The 21,118-nt window shown below is 40.0% G+C and overlaps 2 protein-coding genes across 8 annotated transcripts in view; both read left to right on the top strand.

Moving 5' to 3' along the window:
• ptpn4a (protein tyrosine phosphatase non-receptor type 4a) overlaps nucleotides 1–4,580 on the top strand; it is a 75,122-nt gene extending 70,542 nt beyond the window's left edge. For both annotated transcript variants that reach the window (XM_037108968.1, XM_037108969.1), the window contains exon 27: nucleotides 32–4,580. In XM_037108968.1, the coding sequence (XP_036964863.1) occupies nucleotides 32–454 (423 nt within the window). In that variant the 3' untranslated portion in view covers nucleotides 455–4,580. The remainder of the gene's footprint in view (nucleotides 1–31) is intronic.
• Nucleotides 4,581–6,110: 1,530 nt separating this feature from the next.
• Nucleotides 6,111–21,118, top strand: part of epb41l5 (erythrocyte membrane protein band 4.1 like 5) — a 31,792-nt gene continuing 16,784 nt past the window's right edge. For 2 of the 6 annotated variants that reach the window (XM_037110152.1, XM_037110149.1), the window contains exons 1-12: nucleotides 6,111–6,327; nucleotides 7,744–7,956; nucleotides 13,228–13,332; nucleotides 14,470–14,512; nucleotides 14,631–14,709; nucleotides 14,992–15,036; nucleotides 15,652–15,704; nucleotides 18,079–18,199; nucleotides 18,439–18,526; nucleotides 18,693–18,781; nucleotides 18,900–18,969; nucleotides 20,339–20,523. In XM_037110152.1, the coding sequence (XP_036966047.1) occupies nucleotides 7,777–7,956; nucleotides 13,228–13,332; nucleotides 14,470–14,512; nucleotides 14,631–14,709; nucleotides 14,992–15,036; nucleotides 15,652–15,704; nucleotides 18,079–18,199; nucleotides 18,439–18,526; nucleotides 18,693–18,781; nucleotides 18,900–18,969; nucleotides 20,339–20,523 (1,058 nt within the window). In that variant the 5' untranslated portion in view covers nucleotides 6,111–6,327; nucleotides 7,744–7,776. Of the gene's footprint in view, nucleotides 6,328–6,567; nucleotides 7,126–7,255; nucleotides 7,284–7,743; nucleotides 7,957–13,227; nucleotides 13,333–14,469; nucleotides 14,513–14,630; nucleotides 14,710–14,991; nucleotides 15,037–15,651; nucleotides 15,705–18,078; nucleotides 18,200–18,438; nucleotides 18,527–18,692; nucleotides 18,782–18,899; nucleotides 18,970–20,338; nucleotides 20,524–21,118 lie in introns of those variants that run through there. The other 4 variants (XM_037110154.1, XM_037110153.1, XM_037110150.1 and 1 more) reach the window with 3 other exon arrangements.

Here is a 21,118-nt window from a genome sequence, read left to right as displayed (position 1 = left end):
CTAAATATCTCTCTCTCTCTGTCTCCATCAGAGCCAGTACCGCTTTGTATGTGAGGCCATCCTGAGGGTCTACGAGGAGGGCCTGGTCAAACCACTCAAGACCGCCATCTACCAGCAGAGAGAGAAGGTGGACGAGGAGAAGGTGGAGGAGAAGAAAGAGCAGCAGACAGCAGGTGATGGAGAAGAGACGATGGCAGCGACAGAGGACGGGGAGGCGGCTGTGGTGGAGTTACTGGAAGGAGGTCTGGATGAGGAGGATGACGACGATGAGGAGGTGGAAGTGCTGGATGTGGGAGAAGTGACAGAAGAGGGGGAGGAGGAGGAGGATGAAGAGGAGGAGGAGGAGGAGGAGGAAGTGGAGGAGCCGAGCGTCGCAAGCGCGGCGAGCGCCACCAGCGTGACCAGCGAGACCAGCGTGAACCCCGACCCCGATCCCGATCCTGCAAACCCGTGACTTTTGACGGGTGGTCGGGGGTCACCAGGAGGAGGCCAGGTGGCCGGAGAAGAGAACAAAAGCACTGTTGCACTTTATGCTGAGAAAAAAACGGAAAAAAAGACAAACAAACGAACAAACGTGAAAATCATGGACAAGCTAGAATTTAAAAAAAAAAAAAAAAAAAAAAAAAAAAAAGAAATCCAGCTGTGTTGAATAGGTACCATTAGGGGAAATTGTATGTTCAGGGTAAAGAAAAAAAGTATTCAAAGAGTGAAAAGATAAAAGAACGAGAGAATAAAATGTGGATGGGGAATTGCTGTAGTGCCATAAGTACGAAGGGGACGGGCTGCCCCCCTTGATGGAAAGCTTTTTCCCCCTGTTTTATTTCCCCCTGAGGGTCGCCCTGTCCCCTTCTGAGCGAGTCTGCCAGACGGACCTGCCTTTTTTTTTAGTGTCCTTTTTAGCTGATAAAGAGATATACCTTATCTTTTGTTCCTCAGAAAGAGTATTTATTGTGTTTTAGTTTGTGTCAAACCCTGTCCACTGAACAAAAGAAAAAAAAACAAAAAAACTTGTATGTTTGTTTGTATGAATCTAGAGCTTCATGCTTTCCTGATTAAATCTTAGGTAGTTAAGTAGTGCGATTCCTCTTCTTCTAACTACTTCTTAATTTCTTTTTTTGCTTTTTTGTGGAGAAAAAAAAAACAGTGATTTAATTTATTGTACTTGGTTTTTATCTTTCTCAGCTTTCTCGTCTCAGTTTTCTGACAGCACAGACTGACAGATGGACAGCTGAAAGCACTTCTTTTTTTGTGTCTCACCTCTTGTTCAATGCTGTGGCAAGTTGTATTCTTTATCCTGCTTTGTGCTGTGTTTTTTGAGCTTACAGACAACACGCGCTCTGAAGCGGCCGTCGTTTTTGGCGTGGTGAAGAACATAACTGGTTTACAATCCTCAGGGCCCTGTGTGTTTGCTGGCCACCTCTCTTTCTCTTGTGCAGTCACAGCTACAGACCTCTCTCACTGGAAAGACATAATGAGCAGTGATCCGATTATTCAAAGCGAATTCCCCTCACATTGCATAATTAATTCAACGCCAGAAAATGAAGACGGCGTCATAAAGAGAGGCCCCAGTAGACACACGGCCTCACTGAGTTACAATCTAAGCTATTTCCCGGCCGTCACGGCTGATAAAGCTAAGAAACGAGGCTGAGGTCAGTTCATTTCTTTCTTCAGATTCATGTGCAGTCAATTAAATGCTGAATGAAACCTGCAGGTCATTTTGCAACTGACAGAGTGGGCAGCTGAAGTGTCCTTGAGCCAGACACTGACGACAAAGCCCCACTGTATGTGACGCTCTAATTGGTTTCCCCCTGAGCAGGACAACTTTTAAAGGGACAGTTGAACCTAAAAATCAAACATGAAAGTGCTCACGGCAACAGTCTGCGGATTATCCTTAGTAACAGAGTTGTGAATTCTGGAAAAAGACAACGTGATATCAGAGAGAGTACAGACATTTTTTATGGCATGATAAATAGAACTACAGGCGAGAGGAAAAACATGAATCATTGATTTTGGTTTGAACTGCCCCTTTAAACAATGGCCGATCAACGTAGTGCCAACTTTTCTTGCCTGCTCTGCAGAGGTCAGTCATTTAGTTCTCAAGTGGTTGAAAGCTGCTAGAATTTTTTTTATGCAATCAGTATTTGTTTTTTTGTTTTTTTTTATCCCCTCCAGAGTTTCACACACAACAAAACTGCCGGCTGAATCGACAGTGAACTGATCTCAACCTTTGGTGTGAATGGTAAAATCTTTAAAGGCCTCCCTCCGCTGACCTCCCCGCATTTGAATCGGCAAACACACATCTCTGCTTACAATTGATGGGCTTTTTTGTTTGAGAAAAGACTAGTTATTTGTTCTAAATTTTCCTCGCTGGATCTTTGCCTTTCACTGTGAGTTCGGAGGTCACTGGAGCGGGGGCTTTAAAAAAACAAAAAACAAAACAACCTTTTGCTGTTAAACTTTTTATCGAAAACTCTGATTGCCTGCCAGAGAACACTTGACAGTTCAAAGAAGCAGCATAAACAGAAACATTCAACCGATTTACTTTCTACCTTTTTAATTTAATTTTTTTGTTTTCTAAATTGATCTTTCCCAATGGTACTTAATTTTAAGGCACATGTTGTGTTTTTTTAAAGATGATGTGTTGGAAAAAAATGAGTGATAGGAGACTTTTTAATTCACAAAACCCAGCATCAAGTCGCTCGTCGAGTCTCAGTGCAGGTTACGTAGAGCGGTGTGGGATGAAGTGTAGCCTGCTCATGATTTGAGATGTTTTTGTTTTTTTTTCTTATCGGCTGCTTCAGTACCTGCTGTCATTGGCTCCTTCCATGGATTCTGCTGGAAAAAAACCTACTGCTGTGAGTGTGTGTGTGAGAGTGTATGTGTGTGTGTGTGTACTCCTCCTCCTCCTCCTACATTTCTAACATATAGTTTGTTAGCTGTCTGGTCTAAGCCTGCTTGTCTGTTAACTGGAAATGAAAGGTTGTGCCATTACGCCACAAACCTAATCGAAACCTGATCTCAAGATGGAGCCTTTCTCAGAGAGGAAACTCTGTGAAACATTTGAAACCCATGCTCACGCGTCCCTTTTCAAACAGCTGCATCATACTTTGGCCACACGGAGAGGTGGGATCAAGAAGAGCCGAGAAAACTGGCTTCTTTTTCCTCTTCGCTCTAGTTAAATTCCCAAAATCTGCCTTCTCTCAGGCAACATCAGTCGCTTCAGTGGAGCCCACGCAAAACATCCACAGTCCATTCTTCTCATTGTTCTTCCCCAGTTGCCTCTCTTTTGGATCATTATACATGGATCCCACTCTCTCTGCACGGCCTCGAGGCACATCTGAGCAGAATACCATGGGTACAGTAGAGCAGTATCATGCTTATTTCCCACAGGAGGGAAGAGTGTGAAGCTAGCCTGTGAATGACTGACTGAATAAACTGTTTGTTTTTGTTTTTTTAAATCGACAGTTACAAATTCATCACAGACCCCGCATGCATGAGCTTAAAATCAAAAGAATTCAACCCCCAGCGGCTTTTTATCATCAGATTTTTGTATTCAGCAGCAGCAGCAGGGCCAACCCAAATCAAATTACCACCAGATCACGATTAATTAACGCTAAAGCTCTCCTGATGAAGTGGCGTCGATAGCAAGTTGGCGAAACCATGACGATTTCTGACGGAAAAAATACAACATCGGCCCTGCAGTGAAAAGTTAATAATTGATAAATCGGGGCTGCCAGAGTTTCAATCTGCACAAAATGTCCAGCAGTGAGCTGTCTGCGTTCAAAGCGTCTTGTTGTTGACATATAATTGGTACTGTCTGTGCGTTTAGGGTACTGATCAAAGGTAGTTTGGAGGGGACCAGACACAGGGAGGGCTCGGGTTTAGTTGTATTTTTGTAAAGATGAAAACAGCTCTAGGCGGGTAGGGAAAGGACAGCACTTTGTAGAAGAAGGCTGAGTGGCAGGTAGTGCTACTGAAAACAAGAAAAGAAAAAAAAAGAAAAAGTTGGAGACATAAAGCATTGTTAAAATAAGTTGCTCTTCTTATTTTTAATTTGTCATTTTTATTTTTGTTTTTGAAAATAAGACCAGTAGGGAACAAGAAAAAAAAAGAAAAGAACTCCTAACTACACAGTGCCACTTGTTAATTTTGTGTAAATAATACTAGACCATGTAAATACAATGTTGTATATGAAAAAAAATCTTTAAAATAAAAGGGAAAATCATTTGTGAGCAGAAAGATTTTGTTTTTATTTTGATTTTTTGACTTTTTTTTTCTCCCCCCCTTCCTTTTTTTGGATGATTCAAATGTGACACAGATGATGTGTATTTCAAGACTGCTATTTCAACAAAGTTTTGTTTTATTTTGAAGTCTATAACAGCGAGTGTATATATAATGAAACACAAAATAATGAGAAATGTTTTACCGTATTATACCCTTGGTTAACTCCTACCTGTGTTATAAAAAAAAAACAACCTTTGTCCTCAGTTGCTTGTTTCTTTCTGGTATCGTGGTTTTACAGTGCTTTGGACATGTCTATAAGCTTGATTGTGAACAATTAAAGCTTGTCTGTCAAAGCATGGAGACGTGGCTTCAGATCACCTTGCTTTTCCACACTGTAAAAGTGAGGTTGGGCAATGTCAAGAGCACCCCAAAGTTGTCATACTTGAGTAAAAGTAAAGATACTGCGTTTAAAGTTAAAGAGTTATCCAGACGAACAGTAATTGAGTAGAAGTCTTAAAGTATTTAAGATTAATTTACTTAAACATCAAAAGTACAAGTAAGATTACATCAAACATATACTTATATGTATGATTCTAAGGGTTGATCCGAAATTGAGCTTTTTTTCAGTGTTCTTATCTGAATGCCAATTAAATTAATTTTAATAAGTACCACTTTGGCTCTGATGTAACATGCAATCTGCAAACTAATTAGTCACTATAGAGTCATAAATAAATCTATTGGAGTAAAAAGCACAATATTTGCCTCCACAGTGTTGTGGTGTAGGAGTATAGAGCAGCAGAAAATGGAAATATTTTTAAATGTTATGTTTTAAATATGTTTTTATGCACTACTAATGTCAGTCTCTTATGGAAATTACACTGGTAAAGAGCTATTAATGAGCATTAAAGTCCCAGAGCAGAGAAGATAATGCATCTACTGTACTGTACCGGATGCACTCCTTGTATATATAAAAATATGTTTTTTTGATATATGTCAAGTACAGCAGAGTTAAACCGCTGCATTAATCTTAGCATGTATGTTTGTATAGTTTATAGTCGTTTTAAAGAATTGGATGCAACACATAATGTATCTACCACGACGCCATCCACATTATCATTTTTAACAATCCCATTCTTAATGCAGAGAAGTCAAGCCAGTTATATATATACAGCTGTACCCATGAAGAATCACATTGAGGATTTTTGAGTGTTGGCAAAGCTTTGCAGCAACTGAAAACAGACGTGCTATAATATATGTAAGTATACTATATATTTAATACTTTAAGTAAATAAGAGGTCAGCATAAAAGGTGAAGCAGTATTCCAGCTCCTCAAATGACACTCAAAACAGTGAAAATACTTCTTGATGACTCTTAAATACTGCCTCTGTGCACACTAATGCCATTGCATAATGACCTCTAAACCCAAAATGAACCACAGGTCAAACAGGTCTGTTTATCTCTGGCTGATGAATCATTTATTATTTTCAGAACAACCAGCAGGAGGTGCTGCTGTCAAATGATGATGATGGACCACACTGTATGGTTCAAACACATTGTATGAATGAGGCCAATCCTCTTACACTGTTAGCTTTAGACGGCCTGTAAAATAGTTCATGAATGTGCTATTATTTATATATTTCACTTTAAATACAGTATATCTAGTTAACATAGAGCACACAACATTTTCTCTGACTGGATTTTTTTAATTTAAAAATATAAGCCAAGGCTGGTACAACTTTAAGTAAGTCAAGTTAAAGTGTTTCTTAAAAGACAACTACAAAAAAGCATAATTTAATCATAACAGCTCCAAAAAAGTAGAGGAAGAAGAGGAAGAAAAGGCGTTTTGTCGCTTTAAAAATGCTAATCAAGTTTTTTGTTAGGGATTTAACGTGACGTCACTTCCTGCGGCCAGCTTTGCCTCCTACTTTTTGTTGGGACCAGGGAGAGAAAATTATCCCGCAGGGGCGCCGAAGAGGAAGGAAAAACACAAACAGGAGAAGGAGGAACAAGTTACAAACCATGGGAATGTACGAGCCTACTGTTTAGTCGTCTAACGATGCAAGCGGACGTGCTCTCGCCGTGAATTTGTACGAGGAGGTTCCTGTAAGTATCCTCTTCATCCAGACCTCCACGGATCCACAAGTGGCTGCGGAGCAAGTGTATGTCGGATCCAGCTTTGAGGGCTGAAGGCGGCGTTTGTTTTGCGTTGCGCGACGCTCTCGCGTGGACGGAGTCTTTGCCTATCGCTGGCGTTCTATGCTAACGGTTAGCTCCCTGAGTGAAAACAAGCGCACACCTGTTGCTTTTGGTTATACCAGGTACTTCGGGCCTGAAATGTATACAATTGTGATGAGAAGCGTTCAGTTATGTGCTTGTTTGAGTTATTAATCTTCTTTCTGAAGGTTTTGTATAGGTTTCCAAGCCCGTTTTTTTACATTTCAGAACGGGTTTGGCTGCCTGGAACACCTCAACGGTTTATTCTTTGACCCGAAAACACAAATAACGAGCAATTTTAACTTAGACTTCTATGACCGTTAGCTAATTTTTTCAGATTAAGTTAGCTAATTAACGGTTAATTTGGTGTGTAAACTCCATCTCAAATGTGGTCTTTATCCTTACTTCGCTTTTTGTATTCGTCGAATAGCATTAGAGGAAAAATATTATTTCTTACTGACGATTTAAGATATTTTTATCCTTGTTAGCTGAAGTTTTCGTTAGCTAACGTTAACTAACGTATAAACGTCAACTTGTTAATCAACGTAACTAGCTAGCTAACTGACATAACCATGGTTACTGCTGCTCATTCAGTTGAATCGTAGTACGTGATCAATTGTTCGTCTGTCTAGTTAAATTGATGTTCATTTATGTCAACTTGCCATATCGCCTAATTAAGCTATTTTGGTAAGCCAACATTTAACTTGTCACCTGTAAAGTCAACTGTCAATTTAGAGGCCAGTCTAACTATTTAAACTTTTTTTTTTTTTTTTTAAAAACTACTGTGCATACCATATGTTCGGCCTAATATTAACAGCTTGTCGCCTCAACTCTTCCAGGGTCAGGTATGTAGTTTTGCTAATGTCACCTGTCCAAACTATAGTTGATAATGCAAACAAATATGGCGCAGGCGCACCGTTTTCTCAGTAATGTCAGGTATTCATGGTGCTTGACTAACCTTAGCTAACTTACCTACCAGCTCATGTTACAACAGACTACACAAAAACAATGTAATTCAAAGTTCACAGTTTCCAACACAGAGCACACTCTGCCTCTCATGTTACAACTGTTGTCCACCCTACAAGCCTCCACTTACTCTGTATTTTTATGGTATGCAGAAAGGCTGCATCGTTATTCAGCATTTTTCTGATAATTGGTATAATTGCTGATAGCTTACGAAAAGAAACTGCTCTGTAATCTGGTGGTATGGCGCTAAAACAAAGTTTGAGCTGCCAAAATTATCAAAAAATTACATTTCTGTGTAGGAGCTTTAAACTCTGAAGGTGCTGCTCTCTTCTCTCTCAGGTGTGGTAGTGTAAGCCTCCCTCTCCCCCCATCATGCTGAGTTTCCTGCGCAGGACGCTGGGGCGACGCTCCATCCGGAAACATGCAGAGAAAACCCGGTTACGAGAGGCTCAGCGTGCCACGACGCACATACCTGCTGCTGGGGATGCAAAGTCTATCATCACCTGCCGCGTATCCTTACTGGATGGGACAGACGTCAGTGTTGACTTGCCGGTAAGGACAGTTGCTAGAGTGTGTTCATTATGCTGTAATGGGTATGCTTGTTGATCTTCAGCCATCATATCATAGGTTGGGCATTCCTCTATATTTGATTGTCGATATCAAACCCCTAAAAAGTCAGTTCTGTCAGCCTTTGTCTCTGGCTTTTTGGCCAATTGAATGGTAAATGAATTTGCATTTATATTGTGCTTTTCTGTCCTACCAACAGTTCAAAGATTCCCAGCACTGTCCACATCAACCCAACCACATGCACACATTCATACACTGACAAACACAGACTGCCACCACCTGTTTTTGTCAAGTTATTTCTTGTCATGCAGGTGCAGAACCTACCTGTTAGCTGGCTGTCAGCTGTAGTCTTTATGGTGTGTTGAAGTGCATATTTTGGCCCAGACACGGGCAACATGAGGTGACTCAGCAGTTTAAGTCGGTTTGGTGTGCTGGGGGCTCTAGTCATTAATTACAGTTACTGGCTCTAGTCCTAGGCCATTGGTGACACATTAGAAGTCTTACAAAAGGCAAGACTTAAACTTTTAATATGCATGTAAACACATAGACAGTATTTAGTAATGGCTGTTCCTATCATGTCCTCCAAGTCTGTGTACCGGTCTGGAGTTGTTAAGAGGAACATTAATTATCTCCAATTGGACTAAACTTTCTGACAAATGGCTGTGAAATAGGCTTTTAACTACAACCAATTATGTTTATGTGATTATATGAAATCTGGAGAGAAGGAGAACGCTCAAGAGATGTACTAGTGACCATTGTGTGCCAGTGTCAGTAGAGCAGCCCTTTTAAGCCTGTGTAGAGTGTGTGGGTGTGTGGGTGTGTGGTAGTGTTGCTGATCACCTGTAATTCCATGATCCTCCCTGGAGAACACACTTAATCACATGACGCTGTCACATGACCAAGCAGACAGAGCAGAACTTCACTCTCCCTACTTCTTCCTCCCTCGTCTCTCTTTTCTTCTCTTTCTTTCCCTTGTTTTGTTTGTTTTCTCTGCATTGTCTCCTCTTAGACAAACAGCACATGCTTCTGCTGGGATAAAGAATATTATAATGTTTGAGTTACATAACAAGTTAACGTCCATCATTTTAGACCTGAGGACGTAAATATGCAGAGGTTTTTCCCCCCACATGTGATCTTTATTTTTGCTCAGCTCACAGACTTTTCTACATTTTCTTTCCACTTGCATTCCAGTGAGGCCAGCCTGGTATCTCACTGTCTGACTCAGCCTTATCTTGAAATCTAGCCATCTGCCATGAATAACGTACAAGGAAAACGTGTGAGGAGAAAATTTAGTTTGTTTTCCACAAAACTTCCCACTTTTTTTTTTTTTTTTTAAATTTTATTTCTCCTTTCTGTTTTCGTCATGCATTTGCTTAAGTCAAGCAGTAGTACTCAGACATGGTAAATAAAAAATAAATAAAAAAATCAGCCATTGTATTCCTCACCAGCTTATTGAGCAAGAATGCTTACAAGTTCTTAATTCAGCTGTCTCACAAGTGATGTCACACGTTTTTTGAGTGTGTCTAAGTGTAAGACTGGCCAAATCATTAACATGTGAACCTTCCCATCAGCTCAGTATTGTGTGCATGGAGAGGTTGGACTCTCATTCTCATTCAGTCTTACTTATAGTGGACTCTTTCTCTCTCTCTCTGTTCCTCTGTCTCCCTCTTGTATTTGGACAGAAATTATTTTCCACCAGCATTGTTAGTTCAGATTCTTTATTAGCTATATTATTGATAGATTTAATTGATTTTGCCCTGACCTTAGAGTACTCCAATGCCTTAAAAACTCTCAGGCTTTTGCTGTGTGTGCCTGAAGGAAGTTTTAAAATTCAATTGGATTTCTGAATGCATTCCAGCAGAGCCCTGGCCTTGTGTTTGCTTTTTTTGGTGCTCACCCTCCCCCGGGCATAGGTAGCTCCTGCAAACTCCTCTGTCTTATCATCCAGCTATCTCAAAGTGATACAACAGTAACGAAAACACACCAGTAGGAGCATTGCTCTGTTTGAATGCTTTATACTACTAGATATCCTTCACTCACATGATAACATATCCAGCAGTATTTCCACATAATGTGGTAAGAAGTGTAGAAGAGGAAAAAGCAAGCAAATATTATTCTTTTTAGTCATGGGATGGGAGCCATTTGAATGTTTGGTTGAAATAAGTCTCTCTTTCGAAGTTTCAGATACATTCAAAGGTTTCTCCTCCCTGTCTTGTCAGTGTCGATGCCAACTGAAACTGGAGGCACCGCTTCGTTCAGGCAGCATGTTTGCATCACCATTAAGAAATGTTATGCTCAATGTTTTGGGTTTCCTGAGGTTGTTGGGCAGGGTCTGCCACACTTTTAAAGAAGAAAAACAGCAGAGGCATGCTGTTTAAAAATGTGGGACCACGTGTTTTGTCACCAAGGCTTTATGTTTTTGTGGTTTATATTTTTTTGGCTGCTTTGATTTAGTAGATCCAGATGAAAATGCATTTTGTTGTGCTGTTCTCTGTGAACAGTTCCATGCTACTGCCGTAGGCAGGTAAAATGGGAAACTGAACTTTTAGTAGAGGAACAGTGTGAACATTGACAACGCCTCTGACAATAGAGAGCAGCTGAGCAGGTTCGCAGGGAAACATTACAGCTTCTCATTATCTGTGTTTCAGCCAGTTTTAACCATTAGTTAAACAGTCTCTGAGGAAATGTTAGACTCAGCACATTGCTGCCTTTTGCTGGCAGTCTTTCTTTGCGTTAAGTACAGCATATGGTCTAAAAGCCCACTATTGTCGAGTAGGAGCAATGATAGCCATAAAACAGGTTTAACACAATCTGGTTGTCAATTAAACTGACTACAGTCTGGCAGAAACTTTGGGGACCCCTTGCTCAATGGTGCAGTTTGTTTTTCTGTGGTTGTAAATAGACAGCCACAACCTAAACCTGAATAGGACTCATTCACTTGCTTTACTAGGCCTTCCAGCTGTGTGTGTGTGTCCCCAGTTTGTAAGGCCACCCAATGCTGTCTCCTAGGGATACCTCTGTTTGGCAGCATCCATGTCCATACATAATTCGACACAGCCATATGATTCACATTCCTTCTATTTAGATGTACTTCCCTGTCTGTTCTCTTTATCGTTCTCCCCCCACTGCTCACCCTACAGCCACCCACACTGTCACCTCCTTTGACTTCCCCTTTCTCATTGTAGATTTAAAGTACAGTTGTAAAATCATTGTCCAGTTGTGCACTTTTTTATGTTCAGATACTTGGATACAAGATCCCTTGTTTAACCATGCCTGTTTAACTTTAAAATTCTTGTTACTGGTAAATGGGACATTATGGTGTTCAGTGAAGCCATGATGGCATCTCTTGTCTTGTCTAGACGTTGATTTTATTACTTTCACAGGCATGTAAATTGATGCACCATTGAGACAGGGAAGATTGCTTTTACTTATCTCTGCCAGTGAAATGGGTAAACATGGCCATAAAATTGCAAGTTAAGGGCTATTGATCCAATTCTGGATAGCCGTGGTGTAAATGTTTTTATAGAACAGTCAAATGTGTAAAAGAATCCACTAAACTATATCAGCTGCCATCCTAAAAATCACATCGGTCCTAGACTATCTGTTATGGCCCTAAAGTGGATGTGTTACTAGGCTTGTTGGTTAATGGACTCATCACATCAGTGAAATACCTCAATTGTAACTCAAGCATTATGACACAGTGTCTGAGAAACAGAGCTGTATGCTCACAGGCAGGCAGAAAGACTGCAAACAGCCAAACAATACTGCAGGCAGTATAACAAGGCCCTGGTTGCAGCACACATGCACACACACACATACACAATGAGTCCTTTGTACTCCCTCTCCCCGGGTACTGTAGGGGTGCGGTATGCCTTGTCAACTATGCCAGCTAGCATGGGGCCAGCCCCCCTGAGCTGCCCAGGAGCTCTCTTGGGATGTGTGTGTTGGTGTGTGTGTAGGAGACACAGGGAAACTTCTAGAGCCCCCTCTCGCCCCATTCTTCTTTTGCCAGATTTTACAATGAACCTTAAAAGTTTAACGTCAAGACTAATGAAGCAAGTGCAGCACATGATAAAGACGTGGCGACGTGCTGACATCCTGATGTCAAGAACACCCCTATTAGAGTTCATTAAAGCTCAGTGAACTGAGCTTGATAATAATACAGAGGGCTTCAAGCAACAGTGATCAGACACAGGATTGATTGATTGGATATCTTCTTACACATTCTTGGTGTTAGAAAAGTTAGTTAAAAGTTACACTACTACCAGGCTAATGCCACCATCAGTTACTCCCATGTGGGGACTTAATATTTTGTTGTGGATGTTTTGCCTCTCTAACATATAGTACTTTTGATGCCTATGAGAAATTTTAGGCTGGTGGAAATATTTTATAAGCCTTCTATTTTTGCAGCTGAAATTGATCTCAGACTAAACATGGTAAAGACATACTTATGGTTAATACTGATAGTCATAGTGCAAATATGGATAATGAAAGTAATGATTTAACAGACAAGATGCAGCTCCAGACAGATCTTGGATGGTTTCTTTTCCAAATGATCCCATGATGTATCCAGCCACCCTACTTCCCCTCAGCTCTTCAGTGTCTGGGGCACTTCAGCCCCCATCACCATGGTGACCCTGTCGCTGTGCCTCATGGTGTGTGTGTGTGTGTGTGGGTTTGTGTGTGTGTGTGTGTGTGTGTGTGTGCCTGTGCGCATGTGAGAGAGAGATCTCCCAGTCCCAGGCAGGACACAGGCAGTGACTGGTACGGGCCTTGTCAGAAAGGGCAACATATTTCAAACTTGGCGTACCTTCTGTTAGTAATTTCTCAAACTGTATCTTCTCTCAGTTCCAAATCCATAAGACATGACTCGGTACATGTTCACTTCAGTCAGGCAAAACAACATTCAAACAATATCAATAGGCAGGATGGAGATTTGATGTTGTTTTAGGTTGAACTTGTTGATGCAAACTTAAAAAATGTTTTATCAATTAAATATGTAAATATTAAGTGTGTCTGGTCATTTTATATGCAAAAATGCCACCTATTTGCTGGTTCCAGTTTCTTTATTGTGAGAATTTGATGCATTTCCTTGTCATACATGATAGTAAATTGACTGTTAGTCAGTCAAATTAAGACATTTGAAGGCTGGTTTCTCCAGGACTCTTTTGATATATATTTCAACCTGACTAGGTGAGACAGTTTGCCACTCGGATACTCAAGTCCTGTGTTTTGTTTGTGTGTTTCCCTGTTTAGAAAAAAGCCAAAGGTGAGGAGCTGTTTGACCAGATTATGTACCATCTGGACATTGTAGAGAAAGACTACTTCGGACTGCGCTTCATGGACTCGGCACAAGTGCCGGTAAGAATGATGATACACTTTACAGAATAGACTTTCATGACTTTTGATTTATTTTTATTTTTATTTTTATTTATTTATTTATTTATTTCCAAGTTCTACGTCAGTGTGATACAGTTTGTTAAAATGTGTTGGTCTGCTTTTTTGATTTGCAAGTTGTTTTGTATGGTCATGTTTGTATTTTTAACAATACATGAAGACATAACAATTTTGAAAATTTCACACTAATATTATCATAAATACCCTGCAATGGAAGGTTACTTTTTTCTGCAGTTATTGATACCAGTAATTGTAATTAATGACAGTATCTCATGTATTGAACAAATCAAAATTTAAGTCAATAAGCAAACTATTTGAGACCGCCCTCTCAGCATCCATTCATAGCCAGCCCTCAGATTTCAGTCCAAATCACTCCTCACACATTTGAAGGAAGGCTTCAGGCAGGGATTTTTCCCTTCTGTTGAATGGGCTAACGGGATTGGTTATGGGACTTTTGTCAGCTGTGGGAGTCAGACTGTGCTCTTGAGACAAACTGTTTTAAGTCATCGGTCTGCCAGTGACCGTGTTCCTTCAGCCTGATACTGTGTGAAGGCCATGGAGGGAGGGAGAGCTGCTGGGAGGAAAGATGTAACTGAAGGGAGGGGCTCAGCGGAGGGGGGTGGAGGTAGAATCAAAAGGGTGGGAGAGAAAGAGGGAGGAAGGGGGAGGGCTGTAATAAGGAATGTGGGGGAGAGGAGACTAGAGAGTGCTCCGAGTTCTGTTATCTGTCCCTCTCTCTAACTTACTCATGCACTCAAACACAAACCACCTCTCCTTGACATTTTTCATGCCTCATAGAGCCTGAACTTCCAAGAAGAATTACAGCATGGAGCAGAACACTGACTTCAGTGTTTGTGTTAGTGTGTCTGTGTGCATTTTGTCAAAGGACCTCCCAGCATTCAACATTTCATTAACTTAACTGTTTTTGTTCATTCATTCATTTGCACATATAAATATTTAATGTTTGTTGATTAAAAACAGCAGGTATAGTAATGATGAAGACTATACTTAAAGCAATGTTGCTGTTGGCTTTGATTTTATTTTTGTTTTCTATAAACTAAGCTGCTGTGTTTTTACATTGTTGTCACCTTCATGTTCCAGCACTGGCTTGATGTCACAAAAAGTATCAAAAAACAAGTAAAAAGTAAGTATCTCTGAGACAAGTTTAGTATATTTTCACTCTCGTATTGCAATTTCTGCATAATTCGACTCCTCAGCTTTATTACAACATTGCTCAGCAGTCATTTTGATCTGTCTTTCAGTTGGTCCACCATACTGCCTTCACATGAGAGTAAAGTTTTACTCCTCAGAACCGAATAACCTGCACGAGGAGCTCACCAGGTGGGTTAACCCCCACGAACTTTGAACAACTGAGGCTTTGGGGCTTTTTCTCCTAATTTCATATGCCTAAAAGAAATTTGGTGTTATGTCTGCTTCTGGATGAGATTTGGTCTACAAGTAGGTTGTGTCTTTTGTCTGTGCAAGCTCAAACACAGAAATTAAGTGAACTTGTAAATAACGCAGTGAGAAATATGTGGTTCCTGCAAAGTTATCAGCTCTTAAATCTACATAAGGTAGTCACATTTCATTATCATATTAAGCTGAATTGTTTTTTTCTTTCAGATACCTATTTGTGTTACAGTTAAAGCAAGACATCCTCAGTGGCAAGTAAGTAAAAGAATTGTGTTGTCATAGCACTCCAAATAAATGTTCAGTGAGAAAGACTGTTTAATTAACATTTGAGACTTATGACAGTGGTTATATATTGTAAAAGTTTAGGTCAGGACTTTAAATGCCAACAAGCTTGACCTTCACAGGAAAATCCCAAAACCCCTTTTTCATGAAAGATTTGTAGCTTCTTCTCCCAAAGAAACATTTTCCACCCATTGCTGGCCCCTTTATAATGTTGAGCACTGCATTTGTTATAATAGTAGGTATAAGCAGTCTTGTTTTGTTGTTATTTAACCTTAATTATTTCACACAACTGACATTTAAATAATTTGTCCAAGACAATATCGACATAAATCCATTTGTTGTGTTGGCTGTCATGGCCATGTTACTGTAAGAGGCTTACAGGATTACATGCTGGTGAACAGAACAGAATTATTAACAGTAGTCAATAAGTGGACTGGGATGTGTAAGGAAAACATTTGAATTGGTTGGCTGAATATTTAAAAGAGGTTGTAGAAACCAGTCCAACTCAGTGAAGGCTGTAGGGTAATTTTTGTGGTCTGTGTCTGTGTTATAGCTTTGCTATGACTCTTACCATGTCTGTGTTTCCAGGCTAGAATGTCCCTTTGAGACAGCGGTGGAGTTAGCTGCCTTCTCACTACAGGGTAAGCAGATTCTCCTCCAGCTCTGTTTGTGGTAATGACTCTATAACAGCTGCCATTGTTTTCCCAATGAACTGAATTTGCAATGTGATGTGTAATGCTGGAGTTTACTGCGTAGAGCCCCAAAAGGCCTGTGTAGTAAAAGTGGGCTGCACCATTGTCCACTCTCATAGAAGCCTGGTCTGAAGCCAGTCTGCAGTGACTAAGTCCCAAATCAAAGAGCTTGTCTCTGTATGTCAACATAACTGTAATCTGTTACAGCGTCCTAATGGACATTACACTTTAAACCTATTCAGTAATGCCCCAACATCACAGTTGAGTTTCAAAAAGTTTGTTTGTCACACAGAACTATGTACTCTCAAGCCCAGCAGAGAGAAACAAGAGTTTTCCTTGATCTTTTTGAACCAGTCATGGCTGTCTTTGTGAATGAGCATCTTCTCTGAGTGACTCTCCTGGCAACATTGCTGCCATGGACACTAGGGTGCATAAATCCCTCCACCACAATACAATTGCCAACAACAAGTGGTGGTGTAGCTTCTGGTAGCGACAGAAACCGTGAGATTGCAGACACATGTGGCCTGGATGAGATTTTCCCCAACTGCATTAAAAAGGGAAAAAATCCTCAAAAATCTTTCAGAAGAACTTTATTATTGAACTGTTGCCTCTCCTGGCTAGCTGAGTTTGTGTGGGCAGCTGCTTCAGCAAACAGCAGAAGAGGAAAGATGTTGTTGAGGATAGATATATCTGTGGTTGTCTTCTGCCTATTGTCATTATGACCTAATAAGAAAATAAGCAGATATTTAGTTATGTGACAAATGGCTTAATATTTTATTCATAACACTTCAGTTGAGACTTAAACTTCTACAAAATGCTAATGGTTTGAGTTGTTTAATTTTTTTGTTGAACCTTGAATGTTTTAAGGGCAAATATGTCGTAGTTATCCTGATTTCAAGAACAGGAACTTTTTTTAATGTTAAAAACAAAATGGTATAAAACAAACACACATGAAACAATTGCAGCAAAAGTGTTTGTTTAGGTGTTTGATTTGTATTTATTGGGCGTTTGGTTCTCATCCATATGTTTTGTATTCATTACGTTCATATACAGAGCTATATAAAAGAGTGCAGGGACAGATAAACCACGAATGTAAGAATTTTGACATAAAGAAAATAGGATACTTAAGAACCTCTTTTGTTGGACATTGTTTGTTCCCAATGTAATTATCAAAGAATATTCATATTCAAAGAAGTTTCAGTCAAATGTCTGTAACAGCATGAATATCATCTCCTGTTCGCGGCAATATTTGCTTATCAAAGTTTCAGTTAGGGACTTTATAGTAGGACAGCCTGGTGTCCATGTCATGGCTATTGATGTTTCCATAGCTACATACCATGGTGGAGTAGAAATCGATTTTGCTGATACCCTTTTAAACTACACATATGTACTGTTTTCAATGGTCAAAAATGAGTGCTGCTTCAGAGGAACGAAGATTGAGTCATTAGAGACGTTTATGGAATGAGATTGCATGCACAAACCCATGGAGAGACACACACACACACACACACACACGCACACGCACACACACACAGTCACTGTGGGGTAAATGCCAGCTCATTAGTGCTTCATCCTCTTCGGAGGCCCCCTAATCCAGCACCCTTTCTGTCTTCTCTCTTTCCTTCACTTGAGCTTTCTGCCTTCATTTTCCTTTTTTCTAGAATTGTATTGTTGGTCCACTGACATTTCTTGGGATAGGGATAGAATAAGATTATCTTTTCTCTCCTTTTATATCCTGAGGCTTTGCTCACAGCTGGACATGCTAAACATTGAAGTTCTAGAAGCTCCTGTCTACCAAAACAGTGCAAAATGTGATCAGAAACAAGACTTTTCAGTCTCTGAGATCATTTATTCCATTAGTTTACTATTTGTCTTGTTTTCAACACCCAAATTTTTATCTAGTGAATTGTTTGTTTCTTTTCTGTCCTTTATCTTCTTTTTGTCTCCTTTTCATCTGATAAAATCTATGACCTCTGCCCAGAGAGAGATCATCAGTCTTTGACCTAATGCTACACAATATTATGTGTGCTGTGACATGGAGGGAGGCTTTGTTTGTTATTTCGTCCATTAGGATTACCTAATACCACATTATCAGGCATTCCTCCTGGGGTCCTCTTTCCAGGGGTTGGAGTTCAAGGTCTTAGTGAACCCTGCAGTAGTATTTTAGGAATGATGTTGGTCTGTAGCTGAATTGCTCAATAAATTACAGGTTCATTAGACAGGCCTGTATAATATCATGCATTACAGAACTACAGCTCCTAAATAAATCCATATGTTACTCACAGGGTTGAATCATTCATTACGTGTGTCTGTCTGTTTTCAGCTGAGCTAGGTGATTGTGACCCATTAGACCACAGTGTGGACCTGGTGACAGAATTTCGCTTCGTCCCCAACCAAACAGAAGATGTGGAGCTGGCAATATTCAACGCATGGAAGGAGTGCAGGTCAGTACTCCACTACAACAGTTCAACCTAATATCTATGAGGATGAATGCACTTATAAGATGGTCACAGTTATCCTGAATAGTCAAATTTAAGATCGTGTCTGTGACCTTGTGGGATGAAAGTTACTGGTCACACCTCTCTAAATTCATTGATCATTCAATTGATTCAATTGATCGTGTAAACATGGTTCAGTTCTGTGTCTCTTCCTCTCCCCTCCCTTCTTCCCCTCTCTCCTTCAGAGGTCAGACACCAGCCCAAGCTGAAATAAACTACCTGAATAAAGCAAAATGGCTAGAAATGTATGGGGTGGACATGCATATGGTCAAGGTAACTGACATTCTCTCTTACTCATCCTCACATACTTTATACCGTTAATAGTAAATGGAAGTTTAAGGAATGTGCATAAGAACACAAATATGGGAAACGGACATAAAAATGTCTCATTTTCTTTCTTGTTCTTTACTTGTTCTTGTTCCTGTATTTTGCCCTGCAGGCACGAGATGGTAATGAATACAGTTTGGGTTTGACACCCACCGGAGTTCTGGTTTTTGAAGGAGAAACCAAGATTGGGCTTTTCTTCTGGTATGTGTTGTTATATCCCCACTTAATAAGATATTTACTTAAATGATTTTATAGAAACAGCTTTGACTTAATATTGTTTCTGCTTTTGTGTGTGTCTGATTTTCTCTGTGTGTTGTAGGCCGAAGATCACATGTCTGGATTTCAAGAAGAGCAAATTAACGCTTGTGGTAGTCGAGGATGACGAACAGGTAAACACACACATTGACATACTCATCATGCACTGGAATGTTAACAATGCAGAACATGCATTCAATCATGCTTTGCAATTCCTCTTGATAGCAATATATGACCCACTCCAAACAACAGAACCAACCAAGTTTGTAGCAGTAAGAGTTCTGACAGTGTCATGGTTTCAAAAGAAAAGAAGTATCAAAATCTGCACAAAACTTCACAAATCAGTTCTTCCACATTGTCATCTTGTCTTTTGTCCATCTGCACACTTAGTGTGTTACAACTAAGCAAAACCTTTTGACAAATTAATTTTAAAAACACTGCTTTTGTTAATTCACAACATCCATAAACATGAAAGTCTGTATGCATAATATGTGATACTTAAAGACGGCTTGTAAAATGAGCTTGTCTGTTCTCTTTTTAAAAACAAAACAAAACAAGAATAGCTTAAAAGATATTGCATAAACAAGAAATACTCTTAAAACTTTTGTTTGAAGTGGTCCCTGAGCTCCAGGAGAGGTTGGTTCCAAATCAAAATGAAACAAGACTTAGTATTGTACTACCCAGAGGCTAGTGTATATGAAAGAGTCTGTTTATGTCCATCCTGGAGGTCTGTGAGTGAGGTTAATAAAGAAGCCCACCCCCTCTGGTATTCCTGGTATGCGCCATTCTCCTCCACACACAGGTCCGCCCTCCCAACTCAGTCCTAATCAGTTTTATACTGTATGCTAGTCCTGTCACTGCAGGAATTTACTGTAATGTACAAGAATGCTCAATTCTCCATTTAGATGCTTGTTTGTCACACACATATAGACAGAATGAGCATCAATAATGAAACCAAAAGAAAGAGCTCAGACTGTCAGTCTTATCAAGGGGTCATTGCATTATAGATTAATGACTGGTGTCTCTTTGTCAATCAATATTTCTACGTGCAGGTGGTTAGTTGAAATGTCCGCCTAAAAATGCCCAGTTTGTCTACAAACTTGTTTTTGCTCCTTTCTATTTGTTGAGTATTAAATACATCTTTTGCCACTATTTCTTGGTCTATTTTTAAAAACCCAACCCCAACCAGAGGACCCAACTGGATCCAAGTTATAATTCTAGTTCACCTTGGTGTCAGATCCTCGTTATAATCCACTGCTACTGTGACACTGGAATGGCTCCAGTGCAAGTTTGCAAGCGGCTGTGGTGCCAGCCAGACTTTTCATCTTGGCTGCAAAGAGAAATCAGATTAATGAGGCATCTTCTGCACACATTGTAGTGCTCATTCTTCACATTTTAATCTCAAACTAGTGCATGAGCTTTGTCTGACTGAAAATATGTTGGCCAGTGTTGAATTTGATCTACAAACACCTTGCGTACATGTTGTATGTCCTCTTACTTTAGACTGATTCTCCGCAGGGCAAAGAACAGGAGCACACGTTTGTCTTCAGGATGGACCACCCCAAAGCCTGTAAGCACCTCTGGAAGTGTGCCGTGGAACACCATGCTTTCTTTAGGCTCAGAGGGCCGGTACAGAAGAACTCTGCACGCTCTGGATTCATTCGCATGGGATCACGCTTCAGATACAGGTACCAGAGGGCTCAGGTGGGAGAGCAAAGGGTTACGAATGCTTTTAAATGAGGAACCTTAACTTCTAGGCTGAGTGGGATGATGTACAAGTTGTAGCTGCAGTGTGCTTTTGTACATAATATGCATGGCTTAAAGTTCCCAAGCAAAGTTAGATGGGCCTCTATGGAGATTTTATCGGCTGGTTGTTGATTTTAGCAAACTCCATTTTTAAGTTAATATCATCTGCTGTTGCTACATGTTTACAGAGTTGAGAGAGGCATTCAAAAATGCCATTAAAACATATCCTTTGGACTGCCGTAGAAAATACGAGTCCTTCACAAGGAAATCCTTAGTCCAGCTGCACAAAACAACTCAAACAAATCATAAAGCCACTTCAGCAAAACTAAGCTTATAGCAACAGTAAAATTATGTCATATTCAATTCTGTACAAGTACTGTTTACAGAACTTATAAAAGTTATTCAGTCATGTATAGATTTTTTTTCTTGTTTTACTGGATGAAATTAAGGTATCTTTCCACCCACCAATCAGTAAAAAAATCTGATGTCAAAGTAAAATCAAATCTTTTTATTTTTTATGTAATCTAAAAAGAATGA

Source organism: Acanthopagrus latus, chromosome 9 (assembly GCF_904848185.1).
Source record: "Acanthopagrus latus isolate v.2019 chromosome 9, fAcaLat1.1, whole genome shotgun sequence".
NCBI lineage: Eukaryota > Metazoa > Chordata > Actinopteri > Spariformes > Sparidae > Acanthopagrus > Acanthopagrus latus.
Note: the sequence above shows the minus strand (reverse complement) of the source record. Positions and strands in the feature narration are given on the sequence as shown.